The sequence below is a fragment of the Stegostoma tigrinum genome, chromosome 29, assembly GCF_030684315.1.
Source record: "Stegostoma tigrinum isolate sSteTig4 chromosome 29, sSteTig4.hap1, whole genome shotgun sequence".
NCBI classification, from domain to species: Eukaryota; Metazoa; Chordata; class Chondrichthyes; order Orectolobiformes; family Stegostomatidae; genus Stegostoma; species Stegostoma tigrinum.
Window position 1 is genome coordinate 4,443,315 of NC_081382.1, and position 22,733 is coordinate 4,466,047.

Genomic DNA, 22,733 nt, shown 5'->3' on the forward strand with positions numbered 1-22,733 from the left:
CCAACAACACTGTAACAGAATTGCTCTTGCTGTAACATGGTAACAAGATCATTCCCACTGTAACGGGGTTGCTTCCACTTCAACACTGTAACAAGATCTCCCCACAGTAACACTATAATACAATCGTATTGCAATGTTACAGTTGTGGGATCTTGTTACGGTGTTACAATGGAAGTAACCCTGTTACAGTTTTATAGTGGGAGCAATCCTGTGACAGCGTTAGCGATTGTATTATAGTGTTACTGTGGGGAGATCTTGTTACAGTGTTGAAGTGGAAGCAACCCCGTTACAGTGGGAATGATCTTGTTACCATGTTACAGCAAGAGCAATTCTGTTACAGTGTTGTTGGTGAGAGTGATAATACTACCGTGTTACAGCGAAAGCAATCCTGTTCAATGTTACAGCGAGAGCAATCCAGTTTCAATGTTACAGTGGAACCATGCTTGTTAGCGTTACACTTGAAGTGATGTTGTTACAGTGTGAGCAATCTTGTGGCAGTGTTACAGTTGTGGGATCTTGTTACAGTTTTTTTAGGTTGGAGTGATCCTGTTACAGTGTTAGCGATCTTGCTACAGTGTTATGATGGGGGGATTTTGTTACAGTGTTACAGTGGGATCAATCATGTTTTGATGTTACAGCGTTACAGCCAGAGCAATCTTTCTGCAAAATTACAGTGGGAGCAATTTTGTTACAGTGAGGGGATCTTGTTACCGTGTTGCACTGTGTGATCTTGTTACCATGTTACAGTGGGAGGGATCTAGCGTAGGGGAAGTGGTTTTCTTGATGAAGTTATGGTTAAAGTCTGGTGACTATGCAGTTCCCCACCCCCGCCGCCTCTCTCTCTCTGTGTGCTCGCTGTTGCTGAGCGTGCAGTTAGTTGAACGTGTGTGTTGCTAGAAGCATTTTCTTTCCTGTTCGAGAAGTTTCCGTCAATGTGCGAGCCCAGGGCTGAGAACCCACCCCCTGCACCGTGAGGGGGCTGTTCACCGTCTTTGGAAGGTAGGCAGTTCCTCTAATGTACCTGGGGCTACAGCTACACGGAGAATGGTCTGTGTCTCTGAGCTGGTCAGTGTCGATTCCCAGCATGAATGGGGTCAGCGAGAAAACTTCCTCGCTCCACTAACTCTTTATAATGTTCAGAAATCCAAGACTCCCAAGTTGAAATCGCACCGACTTCAAGTGTGCAGCTGTGAGAGAGTACCTTCCTGTTCACATAGCACAGTTAGCATTTTCAGGCTCGGTGCAGTTATCCGAATACACTCATGGCCTTCCGTTTCCCAGCAATTACCGCCAACGACCAGGTGGTCGTTCACCCTCAGGAGCTAGGCACCCTCCAACCACTCCATGTTCCCCCTGAAACGCTGCTTCCGCAGTGGGACATGTACAAGATAGGGCCTGGACTGTAAGTGGAGAGCAATGTGCAGTACTCTCTCTGACCCTTCTCTCTGTCTGACTATATCCTGCCCTCACTGTGTCTCCCTCTTACACTGACCCTCTGCTCTGTTTCCCTCTTTTTTTTATTCTCTCCCTGTGTCCCTGTTACCCCGACCCTGTACCCTTATAAACTGCATTCTCCGTACCTGTTACCCTCAATGTGTACCCCTGTTACCCTCACCTTGTGCCCCTATTACCCTCACCCTGTGTCCCTGTCACCTCACCCCGTGTCCCTCTTACCCTCACCCTGTGCCCCTATTGCCCTCACCCTGTGTCTCTATTGCCCTCCCTGTCTTTGAGTTAAATCATGGCTTTGGTGAACTTTGGAGTGTTATGGAATTGGTGGGGGGGGTGGGGGTGTTTCTCCCAATGCGGCCCAGTGAGTCTTTTTTTCTTATGTTATTGCCCCAAAGCCACCTCATTAACTCCTGCCCTGTCCCTGCTGGGTCTGTTGCTAGCCTGGGCCCCCAACTCACTGTCTCTTGTAGAACCTGGCCTCTGCCTGGATGTCCCAGATTAGACCAGCCTCCCTGTCTCTGCCAATATGATGCCTGACGTTTGCCCGCTATATGGTATTTGCACTTGGTGCCTCACTTTGTGGGCAGGCTCGTGGAGGGCCTGGTGGTGAGGGGACGAACCTCCTCTTACCTGCCAGGACTGGCAGAGGTGGCCGTCACCCAGAAGATGCCAGGCATGCACTGATGCTACCAGCTGGGATAGTACGGGGCAATGACAGGGCTACTGTGGCTTCTAAAAATGGCAACTAGCAGGGAAGGCAAGAAGGAGGTTACTGCCCTTCTCCACTCAGCCTGTCTGAGTGCCATCACCTTCTCTCTGATACCACACACGTACTCACTCTCTTCCTGCCATTCGACCCACATCCCAGCATGCTGTACCACTCTCACGCCTCCCTCATTCTCGCCACTCCCACACTGCTAACCCTCTGCGCTGCCCCACTCCTCACAAACTCATCACCATTGCCTGATCAGAACCAACACCGACAGCTGGGCAGCCCACTCTCAAATCCTTTAAAGCATTAAAGACACAAAGCAGAGCAGAGAGAGTGTGAGCAACCAGGTAGGCAATGAATGAGTTCGTGCTCTGTTCCTACTCTCTTGGGAAAGTGCTGTCAGTCAGTGCATGGCTAGGCCTAAAAGTACCTAAAACTTCTTTAAAGACTGATCAAAATTAATGCAACAAGGCGTGAAGCAAATTTACTCACTTAATCTACTTAATGTGCAAATTAACGAGTGCATCTATTAGCTTAAACTGTACTCTTGATTTATGTATTGAACAAGTCTACAGGACATTGTTGAGGCTTCTTCTGGAGTATTGTGTCCAGTTCTGGTCACCCTGATATAGAAAGGATATTATTAAGCTGGAGAGGCTTCAGAAGAGATTTACTGGGACGTTACCGGGTACAGAGTTCTAAGGAGAAGTCGGAGAGGCTGGGACTTTTTTCCACTGGAGTTTAGGAAGTTGAGGGTGACCTTACAGAAGTTTATAAAATCATGAGGGGCAGGTGAGTGGCAGGTGTCCTTTCCCTAGGGTGGGGGATTTTAAGACTCGAGGGCATGTTTTTAAGGTGAGAGGAGAAAGATTTAAAAAGGACTTGAGGAACAACTTTTTTACACAGAGAGGGTTCATCTGTGGAATGAACTTCCAGAGGGAGTGGTGCATGCAGGCACAGTTACAATGTTTATAAGACATTTGGGTAAGTACATGAACAAGAAATGTTTGGGGGATATGGGCCAGGAGCAGGCAGGTGGGACTAGTTTAGTTTGGAATGGACTGGTCGGACCGAAGGGTCTGTTTCTGTGCTGTATGATCCTGTAACTAAGTGAGAATCACACTGATTTGCTGAGTCAGTGACATTGGCAACTGTGGCAATGGGAGCTCTGTCTCAGATTCTATGGCACCGATCCCATAGCCCAATGGGGAAAGGCCAACGACCCCAGTCTTGCAATCCCAGTCCGTTAGGGAAGGTCCATTGATTGGGACAGAGTCCCTGATATGAATACTGTTCTGGCTACCTGCTGTATCACCATTTTCATAGTACCTTCAGCTGTTTCCCAGCCCTTACAAAGCAGGTTGTAAACAAGCCCAGGTGGTCCTATGTAAACGGCACAAGCAGGCAGTTTCCCCCCTCCCCCCAGTTAAAACGGACTGTTCCTGCTTCAGAGATAACAAAGTGTGGAGCTGGATGAACACAGCAGGCCAAGCAGCATCTCAGGAGCACAAAAGCTGATGTTTCGGGCCTAGACCCTTCATCAGAGAGGGGGATGGGGAGAGGGAACTGGAATAAATAGGGAGAGAGGGGGAGGTGGACTAAAGATGGATAAAGGAGAAGACAGGTGGAGAGGAGAGTATGGGTGGGGAGGTAGGGAGGGGATAGGTCAGCCTGGGGAGGATGGACAGGTCAAGGGGGTGGGATGAGGTTGGGAGGTGGGAAATGGAGATGCGGCTTGAGGTGAGAGGAGGGGATAAGTGAGAGGAAGAACAGATTAGGGAGGCAGGGATGAGCGGGGCTGGTTTTGGGATGCAGTGGGGGGAGGGGCGATTTTGAAGCTGGTGAAATCCACATTGATACCATTGAGCCGCAGGGTTCCCAAGCGGAATATGAGTTGCTGTTCCTGCAACCTACAGGTGGCATCATTTGTGGCACTGCAGGAGGCCCAGGATGGACATCAGGCCTGTTTTTCATGTACTTTTCCACCTCATTGTCCTGTCCAATCACCCTTTAACCTTTAATGGTTTGGTTTGAAGAAACCACTTTGGAGCCTAACACCACAGCCAGCTGTGCCTCAAGTTCTGGAATTCTCTCCCTAAATCATTCTGCAAGGGAAGCCCTTTCTAGGCCTTGGGATGGACAGAATGGTCAGTCAGATCAAGGCTGATCTAGATCAGAACCAAATCTGCCCAATCCTGCAGCCCATTGTCAGTAAAGCCTTCACCTTCGGGCAGCCCTTTGGTCATTCTGTTAACACTTTGGTGTCAACTTCCATTGGGTCAGACTCCCCTGAAGTGTCTGGGGGTGTTGTTCTGTGTTCGAGGCGACACCTAAATGCAAGTTTTTGTTGTTGCGGTCCCAGTAATAACCAAATTCCACATTGCAAACATCGAGGAACTCCGCTGTATCCAATACCCCTTAGTACAGCCTGTAGGAACAAGCAAAAACATGTTGTGATTCTGTGTTTCCTGACTGTGTGCATCGACATTGAGTTTATATGACAATCTCAGAATTGTTGCAATGTTGAAAGAGACTATTTAGCCTGCGCTGGCTCATTAGTCTAATTTCATCATGTAGTTTCAAACTCCAACCTTTATCCTGTAACCCTGACCACTATTCCTATCCAAACCCCCTTTTGATCGCCTTGTTTGAACTGGACGCTGGCACATTTGCATGCAGTGCATTTCAGGCTAACCAGTCACTGGGTGAAAAAGGTTTTCACACTATAGCCTTCCTTCTGTTGGTCAGAAATCACACGACACAGGGTTGAGATCCAACGGGTTTATTTGAAAACACAAGCTTTCAGAGCCTTGCTCCTCCTTCAGGTGTCAGCGCTATGATTTGGTGTTGTGTGATTTCTGACCTCGTCCATCCCAGCCCCACTTTTCCTGAAGAAGGGTCCCAACCTGAAGCATCAACTTTCCTGCTCCTCTGATGTTGCTGTGTTCCTACAGCTCCACGCTTATTAACTCTGACTGCAGTTTCATAGAATCCCTATAGTGTGGAAACAGGCCCTTCGGCCCAACAAAGCCACATCCACCTGCACAGACCCGTCCCCCTATAACCCACCTAATCTACACATCCCTGAACGCTATGGGTAATATAGCACGGCCAATCCACCTAGCCTGCACATCTTTGGACTGTGGGAGGAAACCGGAGTACCCGGAGTAAACCCGCACAGACACAGGGAGAGTGTGCTAATTCCACATTCCTCGCCCGAGGCTGGAATCGAACCTGGGTCCCTGGCGCTGTGAGGTGGCAGTGCTCACCACTGAGCCACCCAGTTTCCTGCTGTCTCCATGTCATTGCCTCTTTTGCACCAAGCCCTTTAAATCTGTGTTTTTCTCGTTCTTGGTCCTTCTCTGAGTGGGCGCAGCTTTTCCCCACCAACTCTGCCCAGAAAATGCTGATAATCGTCCCTTACGAGAAGTGACAGGGCTCCTGAGAGGGCAGTCTTAGTGAGACAGAGGCAACGTCAGATCTGGACTAGCTGAGGAGCACACAGACACTCTGAGAGCAAGGAGGGGATACTCCCAGAGAAACCCACAGAGCGAGGGCAGTGAGGGGCAGCGAGTGAGGGCAATAGGAACACATTAAGGATGAAATTCTCATGGGGCAGTGGTGAGGCGCTGTTTGCTGGAAGTTGTCAACAACCTAGATAACTGTAGGTCTGGCCTCATTAGGTCTGACCCCCTGACCGCCAGGAGCTGACCATTCCTGATGTATAGTCTGAGCAGGTCCCTGGTGACTTCCACCTCACCCACCTCCACCCCGCTGCCCCCCTGCCCTGGCTCCCAGCTCAACGCTGCCACCTTGTGGCCACCATCTTGGATACTGAGCGCCAACGTCTCGGGGCCCACTTGCAGTGACCACGCTTGCCCGAACTGCCCAGAGCTTGGTATCAGAATGTACCGGCCTCTCACAAAAGCGTGGCACATCTCTGGTCTGCTTGAACCATGGCTACATTGTACTTTGGGATACACAGGTAATGGTCACCACAAGCCTGGTGCGTGGGGGTCTGTGAGCTGGGGTGGGGCACCTAATCCGGCCACTGAGCTGTGCCAGCACTCCTGCTGTAGTTACAGGTGGAACAACTTTGGGAGAGAATTGCAGCATTTTGGGTTCGATCCTGCTGGCGGCAGGAGGTAGCAGCTGGAGGGTGTGGGGGCACAAGGCCAGATGAAGCCAAGCAGAGGTACCTCAGAGACTAGCTGGAGAGACAGAGAGGGGCCACGGTCAGTGAGTGGCACAAGAAGCAGGAATGGGTATTCCATCACAGAGCCACATGGACTGGGACTTGGTGCAGTTTTCTCTGTGTCTCTGTCCGAACAGGTTTTCAGGATAATGTTGAGAAAGATTCATGTTACATCCATTTGTTGACCCCATGGGGAAAAGCTGAGCGGAGCTGATGACATAAAATCTGATTAAATGAGGCAAGGAGATAATTACAAAAAAAAATTAAAAATAAGTTGGTGCTGGAGACAATCCAAATGACTGGAATAACATGATAGGTGTAAGAGCTGCATGCTGAGGTCTAATCTGAGCCATGTTTACGTCATTGACAAAACGTATTGGGGGGTGAGGCTGACTTTCACATTATGGTTCTGAAGTTGGAGAACGTCTTTCAGCCCGTCAGCTCTGTACTGTCTCTCCAAATGAACAACACAACTCCTTACCAATCTCTGGCCTTTGCCTCGTAACCTGTGTTGTTTTTATTCAAATGATTTTATTCAAATGTCTTTATTCAAATGATCATCTCCCTTGTGAATGCACCTATTGAACCTGTCTCAACCATGTTTCCACTCAGTGCATTCCAGGTCTGAAGTGCTCACTGCCTGAGAGGCTTTTTCTCAACTCACCTTTGCTTCTTTTGCAAATTACTTTAAATCTGTGCTGCTTGGTTCTCAGCCCTTTTATAAGCAGGAATAGTTTATCCCGATCTACTCTGTCCAGATCCCACATTATTCTGAAAACTTCTCTCAAATACCACCTCCTGTCTTCCGCTCTGAGGAAAACAGTGCCAACTTCTCCAATCTCTCCTCCTAACTGATGTGTCTCATCCTTGGAACTATCATTAAAAATGTCTCCTGCTCTCACTCGAATGCATTTGCATCCTTCTCATTCAGTAATGGGACACTTACACAGTGCACAGTGCTCCAGCCAGTGCCCTCCACAGGTTCGGCATAGCCTCCCTGCTCTTATTTATGAAGCATTTGCTTTGTTGATGGCCCCCTTTTTCTGTCCTTCTACCTTCAACAACCTACATACATTTACACCCAAGTCTCTCAGCTCCTGCAGGCACTTTAGAATTGGACCTTTTATACTTTCTCAATGTTCCTACTCCAAAAATGCATCTTTACACACTTCTCTGTGTTGAACGTCATCTGTTCCCTCCACCTGCCTGTTCATATCTTTTGAAGTTCTGTACTGCCCCCTTGACAAGTTACATTGCTCGAAAGAGTTGTATCATCGCAAGCTTTGAAATTGTCTCCTGCACCCTGGGTTTGTATTTATGAGGAAAAGCAAGATCCCTGAGGAACTCACACACTCAATATAAAGTGTGTAGGGGCATTCTTGAGATGTAGATCAGGAAGGCAAAGAGAGGATACGAGATAGCCTTGGCAATTTAGGTTAAAGATAATCCAAAGAGATTCTACAAGTAAGCTAAGACCAAGAGGTCATCTGGAAGGAGACAGGATCCCTTAAAGATCAAAGGGCTTGTTTTTGTGTTGAACCTCAGGAAATGGGAGATATATTAAATGAATATTTCCCATCAGATTTTACTGAGGAGAAAGAAATAGAGGCTTAAGAACTCGGGGAAGTAAATGTTGATGTTTTGAAAACAGTTGACATTACAAAAGAGAAAAAGCTGCAAGTCTTATAAAATATAAGGGTAGATAAATCTCCAGGACCTGATCTAGTGTATCCCAGATTTTGAAGGAAGTTTGGGAGGGAATTGAGAAGCTCCTTGCAGAAATATCTGCATCATCTATATATATGGGTGAGGTGCTGAATGATGGGATCAAGGTTAACATAGTGCCTTTGTTTAAGAAGGCACATAAGGAGAAGCCTGGGAACTATAGACCTGTGAATTTGACTTCGATGGTAGGTAATTTGTTGAGGGTGATTCTGAAAGATCAGATTTGTGTGCATTTGGAGAGGCAGGGAATGATTAAGGATCGTCGTAACGGTGTTGTGCAAGGGAGATCTTATCTTACAAACTTGATTGAGTTTTTTCAGGAATTAACCACGAAGATTGATGAAGGCAGAGTGGTAGATGTTTATTTGGATTTTAGTAAAGCCTTTGACAAGGTTCCAATGGTAGACTAATTAGTAAAGTCAGATTACTTGGCATTCAGGGTGAGCTTGTCAACTGGGCACAAAATTGGCTTAATGCCAGGAGACAGAGAGTAATGGTGGACGGCTGGTTCGGACTGGAGGCCTGTGACCTGCGGTGTTCCACAGGGTCAGTGCTGGGTTCACTTTTGTTTGTCATTTATACAAATGATTTAGATGAGAATATAGAAGGCATGGTTATTAAGTTTGGAGATGACACCAGGATTGGTGGTATAGTGAACGGTGAAGAAGGTTTTCTAAGACTTCAAAGGAATCTTGATCAATTGGGTCGATGGGCTGAGGAGTGGCAGATGGAGTTTAATTTGGATAAATGCGAGGTTTGGTAAAACAAACAAGGACAGGACTTATACAACTAAAAGTACGGTCTTTGGTAATGTTATAGAATGGAGAGACCTAGGGGTTCAAATTCATAATTCTTCAAAGTGTGCATCACATGTAGATAGGATGGTTAAGAAGCTGTTTGGCATGCCTGTCTTCATTGCTCAGAGTCAGAAGTCACACAACAGGCAGACAGATGTAAAGGTCATACAAATGGTGTGACTGGAATGTTAAATAGTAAGTCTCTGGTGATTGAGAGTATCAGATGCTGTGAGTTAAGTGTCAACAGCTGAGTAACTAGTGAAGGGATGACCTACAACCCGATTAAATGAGGCAAAGAGATAATTACAAGAAGTTCAAAATAAGGTGGTGCTGGAGACAAACCAATTGACTGGAATAATACGACAGGTATAAGAGTTGCATGCTGAGGGTCTAACCAAAGTAAGAGTAATCCAGAACTGTACAAACTAATTAAGGCAGAGAGATCATCCATTGTCGGCCTGGTCTCGCCAATATGCCATGCCTCAGAGTATCCTCGCCTGCAGTGTATGAGATAGTTGATGTCAGCTGAGGCACATGAGTATCTGCCGTGCACGTGGTGGGTGGTGTCCATGTTGATGATCTAACATGTCTGACAGAGGTTGCCATGACAGGGCTGTATGGTGCTGTGATCAATGTTATCCTGAACGCTGGGCAATTTGCTGCGAACAACGTTCAGATTAAGGCAAGAAGTGGAGGTGTGGGGAGGATCTTGGTGAGGTGCTCATCATCAATGATTACATGTTGAAGGCTGCGAAGTACAGGGTGTAGTCTCACTCCTCCAGGAAAGTACTGGACAACAAAGTGTACTCTATCGGCCATGTCCTGCATCTGTCTTCTGTGGAGGTGGATGCAGTTTTTTGCTGTGGCACATCAGAACTGGTGATCGATGAGTTGAGCATCATATCCCGTTCTTTTGAGGGTGTCTTCCAGCATCTTTGGCTGTCCATCGCGTTACTCCTCACCTGAGCAGATCCTGTGTATGTGCAGGGCTTGTCCATTAGGGGTGACTTCTTCAAGTATAGGATGGAAGCTAGAGAAGTGCAGTTATCCATGGGCTTGCAGTAGAGTGAGGTACTGAGGTGTCTGCTCCTTATGGAGCTGTGTGTGTCCAAGAATAAGACTGATTCAGAAGAGTAGTCCATGATAAGTCTGAAGGTGGGATGAAACCTGTTGATATCATTATGTAATTGTTTCAGTGATTCCTTGCCATCAGTCCAGAGGAATAAAATGCCATCAGTGTATCTGGTATATAGCGTTGGTTGGAAGTCCTGTGCAGCAAAGTAGTCTGTCTTGACCATATGTATGAAAATGTTGACATATTGGAGTACACATTTTGTCCCTATGGCTCTTCCATGTGTCTGGCTGAAGAACTAGTTGTTGAAGGTGGAGATGTTGTGGTCGAGGATGAAGCGGATGAGTGGTAGGATGGCATCTGGAAATTGGCAGTTGGCGATCTAGACTACCGAAGCTGTTGCTGTGAAGCAGTCTTTCTGGCAGATGCTGGTGTAGAGTGTCAAAACTATACTCAGAATGGTCTGTAGGTGCTGAGTTGCTGTAAGAAATCTGTAGAGTCACGGCAGAAAGTGGCATTCTTTGTACAATGGGTTGCCCTCAACATAAGCAGAGAGGTTATCACACAGGGTCCCGTTGCCTGATTAGATGGGATATCCAGGCTTGTTGGCTTTGTGTATCTTCAGAAGGCAGTAGGAGTCCCCAATGTGAGAAGTTCATGGGTGTAGGCTATTCTGAATGTCTGGATCAAAGGTCTTGATCAGTCTGTTCAGTTGATGGGTGTCTTCTTTAGGCGTATCAGCAGGAAGTTGTCTGTAGTGTGCCTGGTTGCTCACAAGTCTGTCGGTATGCTTCCTTGCAGTGGCCTGTTCTGTTGTGTATGACAATGGTTTCTCCTTTGTCTGCTGGTTTGATGCCAATGTTGTGATTGGTCTTGAGAGGACGAATGGCGTCACATTCTGCCTGGGTGACGTTCTGGGCTCTCTCATGAGTGCGTCGAATGTATCTGGTGACCTAACAGAGGTTGATAAAATCATACATAAGGTGAATGGTAGTGTCTTTTCCCTCGGGTGGGGGATCTGGGGGGAAAGTCTTTAAGGTGAGAGGAGAAAGTTTTAACAAAGACATGAGAGGCAACTTTTTTATACAGAGCGTTTTGTGTGTGGAATGAACGTGCAGAGGAAGTGGTAGATGTGGGTATGATTACAACATTTAAAAGATATTTGAATAAGTAGATGAAAAAGAAATGTTTGGAGGGACACGTGCCAAGCCCAGGCAGATGGGACTAGTTTAGTTTGGGAATGTTGACGTGGCCAGGCGGGATAGGATGGTCTGTTTCCATGCCGTATGACTCCACGACTATAACTCCACTAAAAGCTTTGCTGATGTTTCTTTTTGTAACGCAAGTGAGGTACGTAGGTGCTGTTGATTTGGAGACCTCTGGTAGGTTTATATCCAGCTAAGTCTAGACAGATATTGGCTTTGTTGAGGGGGCTATCATGTAGTTTGACATTGGCTTCTGGTTATGGGGAAGACATTAGGTCTGAAAGTTATACTTTCCTTCCTGTCTCTCTGACAATATAAGGACGAACGGTTAGTCCTTAGTAAGGGGCTCACCTTTGTCCCCCTACAACCACACATCAACGAATACCAGTCACGATTGGACATAGACGGCGGAAAAACTGCTCTTCACCTCCATGCCTACTTCTTCAACCGGGAGCCTAACCCTCCCTCCACTGACCACTTCACCCGCTTCCAACATAAGTCCTCCTCCTGGACACCACCCCCAGGCCTCCTACCTTCCCTCGACCTCTTCATCTCTAACTGCCGTCGAGACAGTAACCGCCTCAACCTCTCCACCCCTCTCACCCACTCCAACCTCTCCCCCGCAGAACGGGCAGCCCTCCGCTCCAACCCCAACCTCACCATCAAACCCGCAGACAAGGGTGGCGCAGTGGTAGTATGGCGAACTGACCTCTACATCGCCGAGGCCAAACGCCAACTCTCCGACACCACCTCCTACCGCCCCCTTGATCATGACCCCACACCCGAGCACCAAACCATCATCTCCAACACCATTCACGACCTCATCACCTCAGGGGACCTCCCACCCACAGCCTCCAACCTCATTGTTCCCCAACCCCGCACGGCCCATTTCTACCTCCTTCCCAAAATCCACAAACCTGCCTGCCCTGGTCGACCCATTGTCTCAGCCTGTTCCTGCCCCACCGAACTCATCTCCACCTACTGGACTCCATTTTCTCCCCTTTGGTCCAGAAACTCCCCACCTACGTCCGTGACACCACCCACGCCCTCCACCTCCTCCAGGACTTCCAATTCCCTGGCCCCCAACGCCTCATCTTCACCATGGATGTCCAGTCCCTATACACCTGCATTCCGCATGCAGATGGCCTCAAGGCTGTCCGCTTCTCCCTGTCCCGCAGGCCCGACCAGTCCCCCTCCACCGACACCCACATCCGCCTAGCCGAACTCGTCCTCACCCTCAACAACTTCTCTTTTGACTCCTCCCACTTCCTACAGACTAAGGGGGTGGCCATGGGCACCCGCATGGGCCCCAGCTATGCCTGCCTCTTTGTAGGTTATGTGGAACAGTCCCTCTTCCGCACCTACACAGGCCTCAAACCCCACCTCTTCCTCCGGTACATTGATGACTGTATCGGCACCGCCTCTTGCTCCCCAGAGGAGCTCGAACAGTTCATCCACTTCACCAACACCTTCCACCCCAACCTTCAGTTCACCTGGGCCATCTCCAGCACATCCCTCACCTTCTTGGACCTCTCAGTCTCCATCTCAGGCAACCAGCTTGTAACTGATGTCCATTTCAAGCCCACCGACTCCCATAGCAACCTAGAATACACCTCCTCCCACCCACCCTCCTGCAAAAATTCCATCCCCTATTCCCAATTCCTCTGCCTCCGCCGCATCTGCTCCCACGATAAGACATTCCACTCCCGCACATCCCAGATGTCCAAGTTCTTCAAGGACCGCAACTTTCCCCCGACAGTTATCGAGAATGCCCTTGACCGCGTCTCCCGCATTTCTCGCAACACATCCCTCACACCCCGCCCCCGCCACAACCGCCCAAAGAGGATCCCCCTCGTTCTCACACACCACCCCACCAACCTCCGGATACAACGCATCATCCTCCGACACTTCCGCCATCTACAATCCGACCCCACCACCCAAGACATTTTTCCATCCCCACCCCTGTCTGCTTTCCGGAGAGACCACTCTCTCCGTGACTCCCTTGTTCGCTCCACACTGCCGTCCAACCCCACCACACCCGGCACCTTCCCCTGCAACCACAGGAAATGCTACACTTGCCCCCACACCTCCTCCCTCACCCCTATCCCAGGCCCCAAGATGACATTCCACATTAAGCAGAGGTTCACCTGCACGTCTGCCAATGTGGTATACTGCATCCACTGTACCTGGTGTGGCATCCTCTACATTGGGGAAACCAAGCGGAGGCTTGGAGTCTGCTTTGCAGAACACCTCTGCTCAGTTCGCAATAAACAACTGCACCTCCCAGTCGCAAACCATTTCCACTCCCCCTCCCATTCTTTAGATGACATGTCCATCATGGGCCTCCTGCAGTGCCACAATGATGCCACCCGAAGGTTGCAGGAACAGCAACTCATATTCCGCTTGGGAACCCTGCAGCCTATGGTATCAATGTGGACTTCACCAGTTTCAAAATCTCCCCTTCCCCCACCGCATCCCAAAACCAGCCCAGTTCGTCCCCTCCCCCCACTGCACCACACAACCAGCCCAGCTCATCCCCTGCACCCACTGCATCCCAAAACCAGTCCAACCTGTCTCTGCCTCCCTAACCTGTTCTTCCTCTCACCCATCCCTTCCTCCCACCCCAAGCCGCAGCCCCATCTACCTACTAACCTCATCCCACCTCCTTGACCTGTCCGTCTTCCCTGGACTGACCTATCCCCTCCCTACCTCCCCACCTATACTCTCTCCACCTATCTTCTTTTCTCTCTCCATCTTCGGTCCGCCTCCCCCTCTCTCCCTATTTATTCCAGTTCCCTCACCCCATCCCCCTCTCTGATGAAGGGTCTAAGCCCGAAACGTCAGCTTTTGTGCTCCTGAGATGCTGCTTGGCCTGCTGTGTTCATCCGGCCTCACATTTTATTACCTCTGACAATACTGCCTACATGTTTCCACTGTCCCTTTGAATCTTCTAATTCGAAGCTGCCCCCTTGCTCTGTAGTATTTATCAAGTACCTTTTGGAGGTCCATGTACACCACATCCGCTGCCTTACCCTTCAGGAGCCCATTTGTTGGCTTTTACACTGGCCACTGCTTTGTTTTCGCTGCTGTGTCCACTCTCCATTACTTCATATCTACTCACCTGAAAGGTTGTGGTTCAATTTTCGATGACATCTTTCATCTAAAATGAAGATTTGATATAACCCACAGAGTGGCTGGGAGCCACATTCAACATCTGTTTTAACTTCATTCCAGATTAAAGCAAAGCAGCAATGGGTCTACACGTGGCAAGCTGGGAGAACGCCCAGGGCGGTTTGTAGGAGGGCCTGGCTCCGAGCACTGAGTCCAGGAGAGCGCACAGACATTGCAGAGTCGCCGTGTGGGCTGGTGAGAGAACTCATAATCTTTTAGATTCTCAGCGAGAGTTTCATAGTCCCAGCAAACATTCCCGTGTCTCTCTCTTTCAACACCCGCATTCTGGGATAAAACATGCACGCACACTCACGCGCACACTCACACACACTCACTCTCACACTCACTCACATGCACATACACACTCAAACACATGCGCGCACACACACACTCACACACACGTGCGCACACACACACACAGACACACACACAGTCACTCTCTCACACACACTCTCTCTCACAAACACAGACATACACGCACACTCATGCACATGCTCACACACACACACAGTCACACTCACCCTCATACGCACACACACGTGTTCAAACTCATTTAGTCACACACATGCAGCCCTACAGCCTCACACACATAGATTCACAGCACATACACTCTCACAGCCACACTCTCACACATTCTCTCACACCCAACCCCCCCACACACAAACACACACACACACACACACACACACACACACACACACACACACACACACACACACACACACACACACTCTCTCTCTCTCTCCTCCCATCTCATTCATTCACACACACAAAAGCCCACATGACACACACTCGCACACACACCCACAGCATGCGCATTACACACGAGTGCCAGTGCCCAGCTCACTGATAGCTTTCACTGACCCCAGCTTCACACCTGGGTACAGTGGGAGAGCTGGATCTCTTTAAGGGAAGCAGAGACTGTTCCTGTGCTGTGAGACTCCCATCTCCCATTGCAGCAGCACACTTCAATTCTTCACTGTGGCCTTCACACTCCCAAACCCACCAGCACTGCCACCAAAGGCACAGGGCAGCAGATACATGAGAACACCACCACCTCCCAGGTGCCCACCATCCTGACTTGGAAATGTATCACCATTCCTTCACTGTCGCTGGGTCAAAATCCTGCAATCCCCTCCCTAAGGGCATTGTGGCTAAACCCACAGCAGGTGGTCTGCAGCGGCTCAAGAAGGCAGCTCACCATCACCTTCTCAAGGGCCACTAGGGCCAGGCAAGAAATGCTGGCCAGCCAGCAGTGCCCACATCTGTTATTCCTCTCACTCCATCAGTGTATCCTCCTGTTCCTTTATCCCTGTGTGTTGATGAGTTGTTGTTTAATTTGGCGTCATGTTTGGTACAACGCTCTGGGCCGAAGGGCCCATCCCTGTGCTCGACTGGTCTGTGTTCCCTGAAATCAATCTGTCCTGACGGACACCATCACCTCCTGATGGAGCGGATTTCATGTTCTCGCTTAGAGAAGAGATTTCAGCTGGATTCCTCAGTAGATTTATTCATGACTGTCTTATTTTTGCAATCCTGAGCTCTGGGCCATCTGACAGTTCTGTGCCTCCTGGAGATTGACCCTGACAAACTCCCTGGGTGTCAGGTCCTGTCTCAGCTTCAGATTGTTGCTGCTTTCCTGATATTGACAGCCCCTCCATTCTCTAACATTTGTAGCTTTGTCAATCTCTACGTAACCTTCCCCGATCCCAGTCGGTCCTTGCGAGGGACACAGGGCTCCGAAACATGGAGTGGTGAGGGATAGAAGGAACAGGAGATAAACAAAGATCTTCATCAAGGGGTTTGAAATGCTCAAGGCTTTCAGCAAATTGGCAGATGTTGGAGGAGCGTGGTCAATCCCAATTTACAGGAACTAACAACAGAGGCAGCAGATTCTAAGGATATATTAAGGGTGGCGTGTTGTTAGAATGCATTGTAGTTGTGCCTGAGAGCAGGCAGGCGAGAAAGCAGGCCAGGACTGTGGGGGTGGTGGGGAGAGCAGGGCTGTGGGGTGATTTGGATTGGTTTCTGAAGAGCTGGCATCGTTAGAGTGGGCCGAACGTCCTCCTTCAGCCCCTCTCCCTCTCATTCTGTGATTTCCCCTGTGCAGTTAAATCCCAGACGGGCGCTAACAAAACCACAGCATTCCCGAGGCTGCAGGAAGTTGGAGGACTATAACACTTGCTCACTCACAGCGGTTCCGGCCTGTGTCTGATCCCTTCGCACTATCCATTGGCAGAGTGGAGCCCGGTGCTTTCGCTCTCTACATCTGGGACCAGCCCCAACAGGCCAGACTCTCCTACAACCTTCTATATGCTGCAACTAAGTTCAACTCAGTAACAAAGTGTGTTAACTGTTACTCTAAGTTACTGAGTGTGAACAAAAGGAGCAGGAAATCTACTGCTGCAGAACAGAAGCAGTACTTATGAAAACAACTTCCTGATATTGTGTGGACTGCACTAAACAACTTCTCTGTTGTGTACGCAGATCCCTGCTGCTGCCACATAACCTCTGGCAGCGAGGAAAGCTACGCTAGGACTTTCCAGAAACATTCTCCCCGGTCAAGGGAAGAGGTAGAAGCCACCCAGTGCAAATCAGAGCATGAGGGCAGCTCAGACACTCCCTCTTCTCAGGCTGCAGTGTCCTCGGCCCAGCTATCTTCAGCTGCTTTACCAGTGACCATCCCTCCTTCATAAGGTCAGAATTAGGGATGTTCGCCGATGATTGCACAATGTTCAGCACCATCCGTGACTCCTCAGATACTGAAGCAGCCCATGTTCAAATGCAGCAAGATCTAAACAATATCCAGGCTTGGGCTGACAAGTGACATTTGCGCCCCACAAATGCCAGGCTATGACCAATAAGAGATAATCTAACCGCTGCCCCCCCAACGTTCAATGGTGTTACCATCACTTAATCCAACACTATCAACATCCTGGGTGTTACCATTGACCAGAAACTCAACTGGACTCACCACATGAACACAGTGGCTACGAGAGCAGGCCAGAAGTTAGGAATACTGTGGCGAGTAACTCACCTCCTGACTCCCCAAAGCCTGTCCACCATCTCCAAGGCACAAGTCAGGAGTGTGATGGAATACTGCCCACTTGCCTGGATGGGTGCAGCTCTAACAACACTCAAGAAACTTGACACCATCCAGGACAAAGCAGCCGCTTGATTGGTACCACATCCACTCCCTCCCCCACTGACAGAGCAGTGTGTACTATCTACAAGATGCACCGCAGAAATTCATCCTCAGACAGCACCTTCCAAACCCCTGCCCACTTCCATCTAGAAGGACATGGGTAGCAGGTCCATGAGAACACCACCCCCTCTAAGTTCCCCTCCAACCACTCACCATCCTGACTTAAAATATATCGCCGTTCCTTCACTGTCGCTTCACACGGTCAAAATCCTGGAATTCCCTCCCTCAGGGCATTGTGGATCAACCCACAGCAGGAGGACTGCAGCGGCTCAAGAAGGCAGCTCACCCCCACCTTCTCAAGGGTAACTGGGGACGGGCAAGAAATAAAATACTGGCCCAGTCAGCGATGCCCACATCCTGAGAATGAATTTAAATAAAGCAGAATATTTTGGATGAAAGTCACGGTTATTGACATCGCTGACCGGTTTTATGAATGTAGTTTCCCTTTGCATTCCCCTAGTCCTTGTCTTTTTGTGGAACCCTTCCCTGGGGATATGCCTTCAGCTGCCTGCTCCCGAAACTTAGAATTCCCTCTCAGAACAGCTCAATCAAAGATGTTTTTTAAACCTGTCACTTTCACTGACCCTTCGGACATTGCCCTGATAAAACCTCACAAGGCCCGCTGCCGTTTTCTTTATTCATTCACCGGATGAGGGTGTCACTTTTAGACAGCATTTATTACTCAGGGGGCAGTTAAGCTGTGGGCCTGGAGTCACATGTAGGCCAGACCAGGTAAGGCTGGCAGTTTCCTTCCCTAAAGGACATCAGTGAACCTGATGGGTTTTTTCCTGATAATCGGTCATTTTCTGTGGTAGTCACTCCAGTGGAAGTTCCTCAGAGGGGCTTTTGCTGCTTCTGGAGGCACTATATAAATGTATACATACATGCATGTTGTTGTTGCAGGCCCAGCAGTGATCGGTGGAGTGTGAAGGTTCGGGAGATGGACATGGAGGCAACAACACCCATGATGGAAGCAGCTCCCAAAGGCCTGCTGGGCTCCAAGCATCGCATCTCCACGGTGACGTCCCCTCTCAGGGCAGCCTGTCGGATTCGCCACAAGTACCTTGTCATGAAGAGGAGGCGAGTGAGCATGGAACAGAGTGAGGCTGCAGGCGATGAAGGGCCAGGGGGCAGGGCGCCTACCCGGTACCTGCCGACCAAAGGCCAGGACCTGCTGGATCGAGCCTTCAAGCACAGAGCCAAATCGGCCGAACATTTCACTTTCGAGAAACTGCCGGTCAAAACCATGAAGAGGAAGCGCTCCAACAAGAAACGCAAAGTACTGTATCCAAGCGACACCAGGAAGTACCTGCCTGAGGAGAAGAAAAGCAAGGCCAAGAACTGCCTGTTCCTGCTGAGCCTCATCGTTTTCTTCCAGATATACAACGCCATTGAGAACCTGGATGATAACGTCCTGAAGTATGACTTGGCAGGGCTGGAGAAGACACTCAAGAGGGATGTCTTTGGTCAGACCGAAGCAATCAACACCCTGATGGAGTTGCTGAGGGACTACCTGGCCACTCACATTCACAACAAGCCACTGGTGCTGTCCTTCAATGGGCCCAGTGGGGTTGGGAAGAGCCTGGTTGGGAGACTGCTGGCGAAGCATTTCCGCTCTGTACTGAGCAACGAGCTGGTGTTACAGTATTTCGTCCTGCACCACTGCCCAGATCAGGACAATGGCACCAGTTGCCTGCAGGAGTTGGCGGGGCGCATTGCCAACATGGTCAGCCAGGCAGAGGAAGAGGAGAAGATCCCTCTGCTCATCTTCGACGAGGTGGAGTTCATGCGGCCGGCCTTGTTGGATTTTCTCCAGGCCTACTTGCAGCCTCACCAGCCCAACGAGTTCCTGAACGCGGTCTATGTCTTAATCAGCAACTATGGGCAGGGCGAAATCACCAGGTTTGTGCTCCAGAATGCCTCCAGCGGCCTGGCCAGGGAGCTGACCAGGTTGGAAGAGCTGCTGTTCAATGTGCAGTCATCATTGAGCCAGTTCCACCCAATCTGGAACCACGCCGAAATCATCCCGTTCACTCTCCTGGAGAGGATTCACATTGAGGGCTGCTTCCTGGAGGCGATGATGAGGGAGGGACACTACCCAGACACCACTCAGCTCAATGACCTCTCCAGGGAGTTGAACTATTACTCAGCCGGGAGCCGCCAGTATTCCATTCATGGCTGCAAGTACGTTGGCTCCAGAGTGAGCTTGCTGCATTGAGACCCCGCGCACCCATACTGTGTGCCAAGCTGACAGCGCCAACAGCTTGGCATCTCCCAGGTTTGGCAGGGTCCACTGGGTACCCACCCCCAGGTCCCGGGGTGGGGCGGGGTCGGGGGGAAGTAGGGGGAAGGAGGCAGACACGCTATTCCATTGAGAATTTCAGGAGAGACAGAGCAAGAAGTGTGGAGGGGAAGGCGGTCTGCCATTGTTGGCTGTCTCAGTCTGTACTCAGCAGTGAGGATGACCAGCCCTGGCCACTGGTCGTGGGAGGGTCACTGAATAATATGGACCAAGAGTGGTCAATGTGGCAGTGAAGTGAGTAAGAGAGGGAGAGATGGCAATTCCAAACAGGCACCTCCTCACCTGGGCATTCCCTCATTTTGGTCACTCCCTCGCCGTGGTCACTGCCTCACTGCGATCACTCCCTCACCCAGTCACTCCCTTGGTGTGTTCAATGCCTGCACTGGTCAGCTCTGTACCTCAGGATCTGTGTCGAATTGGTCTTGGCCTGTTGTGGTCAGTCAGGGATCAGGTTACTCACAATGAAATGAGTCGTACAGTCATAGCCACAGCATTAAACCTAACATCAAACAGCCCTGTTTCCTCCTGTCTCCTCTCCCCGTCTCTCTCTCTCTCAGGTCCATTGAGCAGTTTGTGCTGAGGGAAATCCTTGTGCCAGTGACGGGGGTGTGGACATTCCTGTAATATCTTTCTGTTGATGACTCTGATTGTCTTTCTGACCTGGACCTCCACACTGACGGTCATTGACAATCAGTGTTTGTACAAATTCAATCCATCGCCATCACAATCAACCATCAATCTCTCCCCCACCGTTAGAAATAAGACAGGGACGGCCAGTGGGGAGCGGAATCACAGAAGGGTCTTGGGGACTGTCCAGTCACCTTTTAGGTCACAGTTTCGTCAGTTCAGCCTGAATGAATGTGGCTTCATTGTGCTGTGGATCTCTGTCACTGTTTATTCACATTGGGCATGGCAGTGGGGTGTGACACTGGGAATAGACTCTGGGGGAGACTGAGGGAGTGACAGTGGGGGAGACTGAGGGGGAGACTGAGGGGGAGACAGTGGGGATAGCAGTAGGAGAGACAGTGGGAGAGACAGTGGGGGTGGCAGTAGGAGTGACAGTGGGGGTGGCAGTGGGAGAGACAGTGGGGGTGGCAGTGGGAAAGACAGTGGGGGTGGCAGTGGGAGAGACAGTGGGGGTGGCAGTGGGAAAGACAGTGGGGGTGGCAGTGGGAGAGACAGTGAGGGTGGCAGTGGGAGAAACAGTGGGGGTGGCACTGGGAGAGACAGTGGGGGTGGCAATAGGAGAGACAGTGGGGGAGACAGTAGGAGAGACAGTGGGGGAGACAGTGGGGATAGCAGTAGGAGAGACAGTGGGGATAGCAGTGGGAGAGACAGTGGGGTGGCAGTAGGAGAGACAGTGGGGGTGGCAGTGGGAGAGACAGTGAGGGTGGCAGTGGGAGAAACAGTGGGGGTGGCACTGGGAGAGACAGTGGGGGTGGCAATAGGAGAGACAGTGGGGGAGACAGTAGGAGAGACAGTGGGGGAGACAGTGGGGATAGCAGTAGGAGAGACAGTGAGGTGGCAGTAGGAGAGTCAGTGGGGGTGGCAGTAGGAGAGACAGTAGGGGTGGCAGTAGGAGAGACAGTGGGGGTGGCAGTGGGGGTGGCAGTGGGAGAGACAGTGGGAGAAACAGTGGGGGTGGCAGTAGGAGAGACAGTGGGGGTGGCAGTAGGAGAGACAGTGGGGGTGGCAGTGGGAAAGACAGTGGGGGTGGCAGTGGGAGAGACAGTGGGGGTGGCAGTAGGAGAGACAGTGGGAGAGACAGTGGGGTGGCAGTGGGAGAGACAGTGGGAGAGACAGTGGGGGTGGCAGTGGGAGAGACTGGGAGAAACAGTGGGGGAGGCAGTAGGAAAGACAGTGGGGGTGGCAGTAGGAGAGACAGTGGGGGTGGCAGTGGGAAAGACAGTGGGGGTGGCAGTGGGAGAGACAGTGGGGGTGGCAGTAGGAGAGACAGTGCGGGAGACAGTGGGGATAGCAGTGGGAGAGACAGTGGGGATAGCAGTGGGAGAGACAGTGGGGGTGGCAGTGGGAGAGACAGTGGGGGTGGCAGTGGGAGAAAGAGTGGGGGTGGCAGTGGGAGAGACAGTGGGGGTGGCAATAGGAGAGACAGTGGGGGAGACAGTGGGGATAGCAGTAGGAGAGACAGTGGGAGAGACAGTGAGGTGGCAGTAGGAGAGTCAGTGGGGGTGGCAGTAGGAGAGACAGTGGGGTGGCAGTAGGAGAGACAGTGGGAGAGACAGTGGGGGTGGCAGTGGGAGAGACAGTGGGAGAAACAGTGGGGGTGGCAGTAGGAGAGACAGTGGGGGTGGCAGTAGGAGAGACAGTGGGAGAGACAGTGGGGGTGGCAGTGGGAGAGATAGTGGGGGTGGCAGTGGGGGTGGCAGTGGGAGAGACAGTGGGGGTGGCAGTGGGGGAGGCAGTAGGGGAGACAGTGGGGATAGCAGTAGGAGAGACAGTGGGGGAGGCAGTAGGGGAGACAGTGAGGAGACACTAGTGGTGGTAGTGGGAGAGACAGTGAGGGAGGCAGTGGGGGAGGCAGTAGGAGAGACAGTGGGGGAGGCAGTGTGGAGACCGCGGGAGTGATACTGGGTTCGCCAAGCCCATGGTGCCAGTATGGTTGGGGACAGTGTCTCGACGAGCTTTGCCATGTTGGGTTGAACATGGATGGGTTTGGTTACTGTGTTGGACGTTGCTCGCCATCAGCAAACTAGACCAGAACACATGCCCCATTGGGACGGTTGGAGACTGAACAGGAGCGTAAGATCACAGTTCTCCCTCTGCTTCAGGCTGGTCGTTATTTAAGCTCCCTGCAGGTTGGTAAAATAACCTTGGTGGCCAGCCTCTCAGGGAAGGATCGAGTCAGCCAGCCATCCCCATCCTCTGGCAGGCAGGGC

The 22,733-nt window shown here is 50.7% G+C and overlaps 1 protein-coding gene across 1 annotated transcript; it reads left to right on the top strand.

The window, feature by feature from the left end:
• Positions 1-790: 790 nt before the first annotated feature.
• On the top strand, positions 791-20,801 carry LOC125465513 (torsin-4A-A-like). Its single transcript, XM_048559126.2, has 3 exons — positions 791-999; positions 14,393-14,524; positions 18,438-20,801. Exon 3 carries the CDS (start codon positions 18,475-18,477, stop codon positions 19,750-19,752), a length of 1,278 nt encoding a protein of 425 aa, XP_048415083.1. The 5' UTR covers positions 791-999; positions 14,393-14,524; positions 18,438-18,474; the 3' UTR covers positions 19,753-20,801.
• Positions 20,802-22,733: the final 1,932 nt, after the last annotated feature.

Coding starts and splice junctions, on each gene's coding strand:
- LOC125465513 (XM_048559126.2), top strand. CDS start 18,475: ATGGACATGGAGGCAACAACACCCATGATGGAAGCAGCTCCCAAAGGC.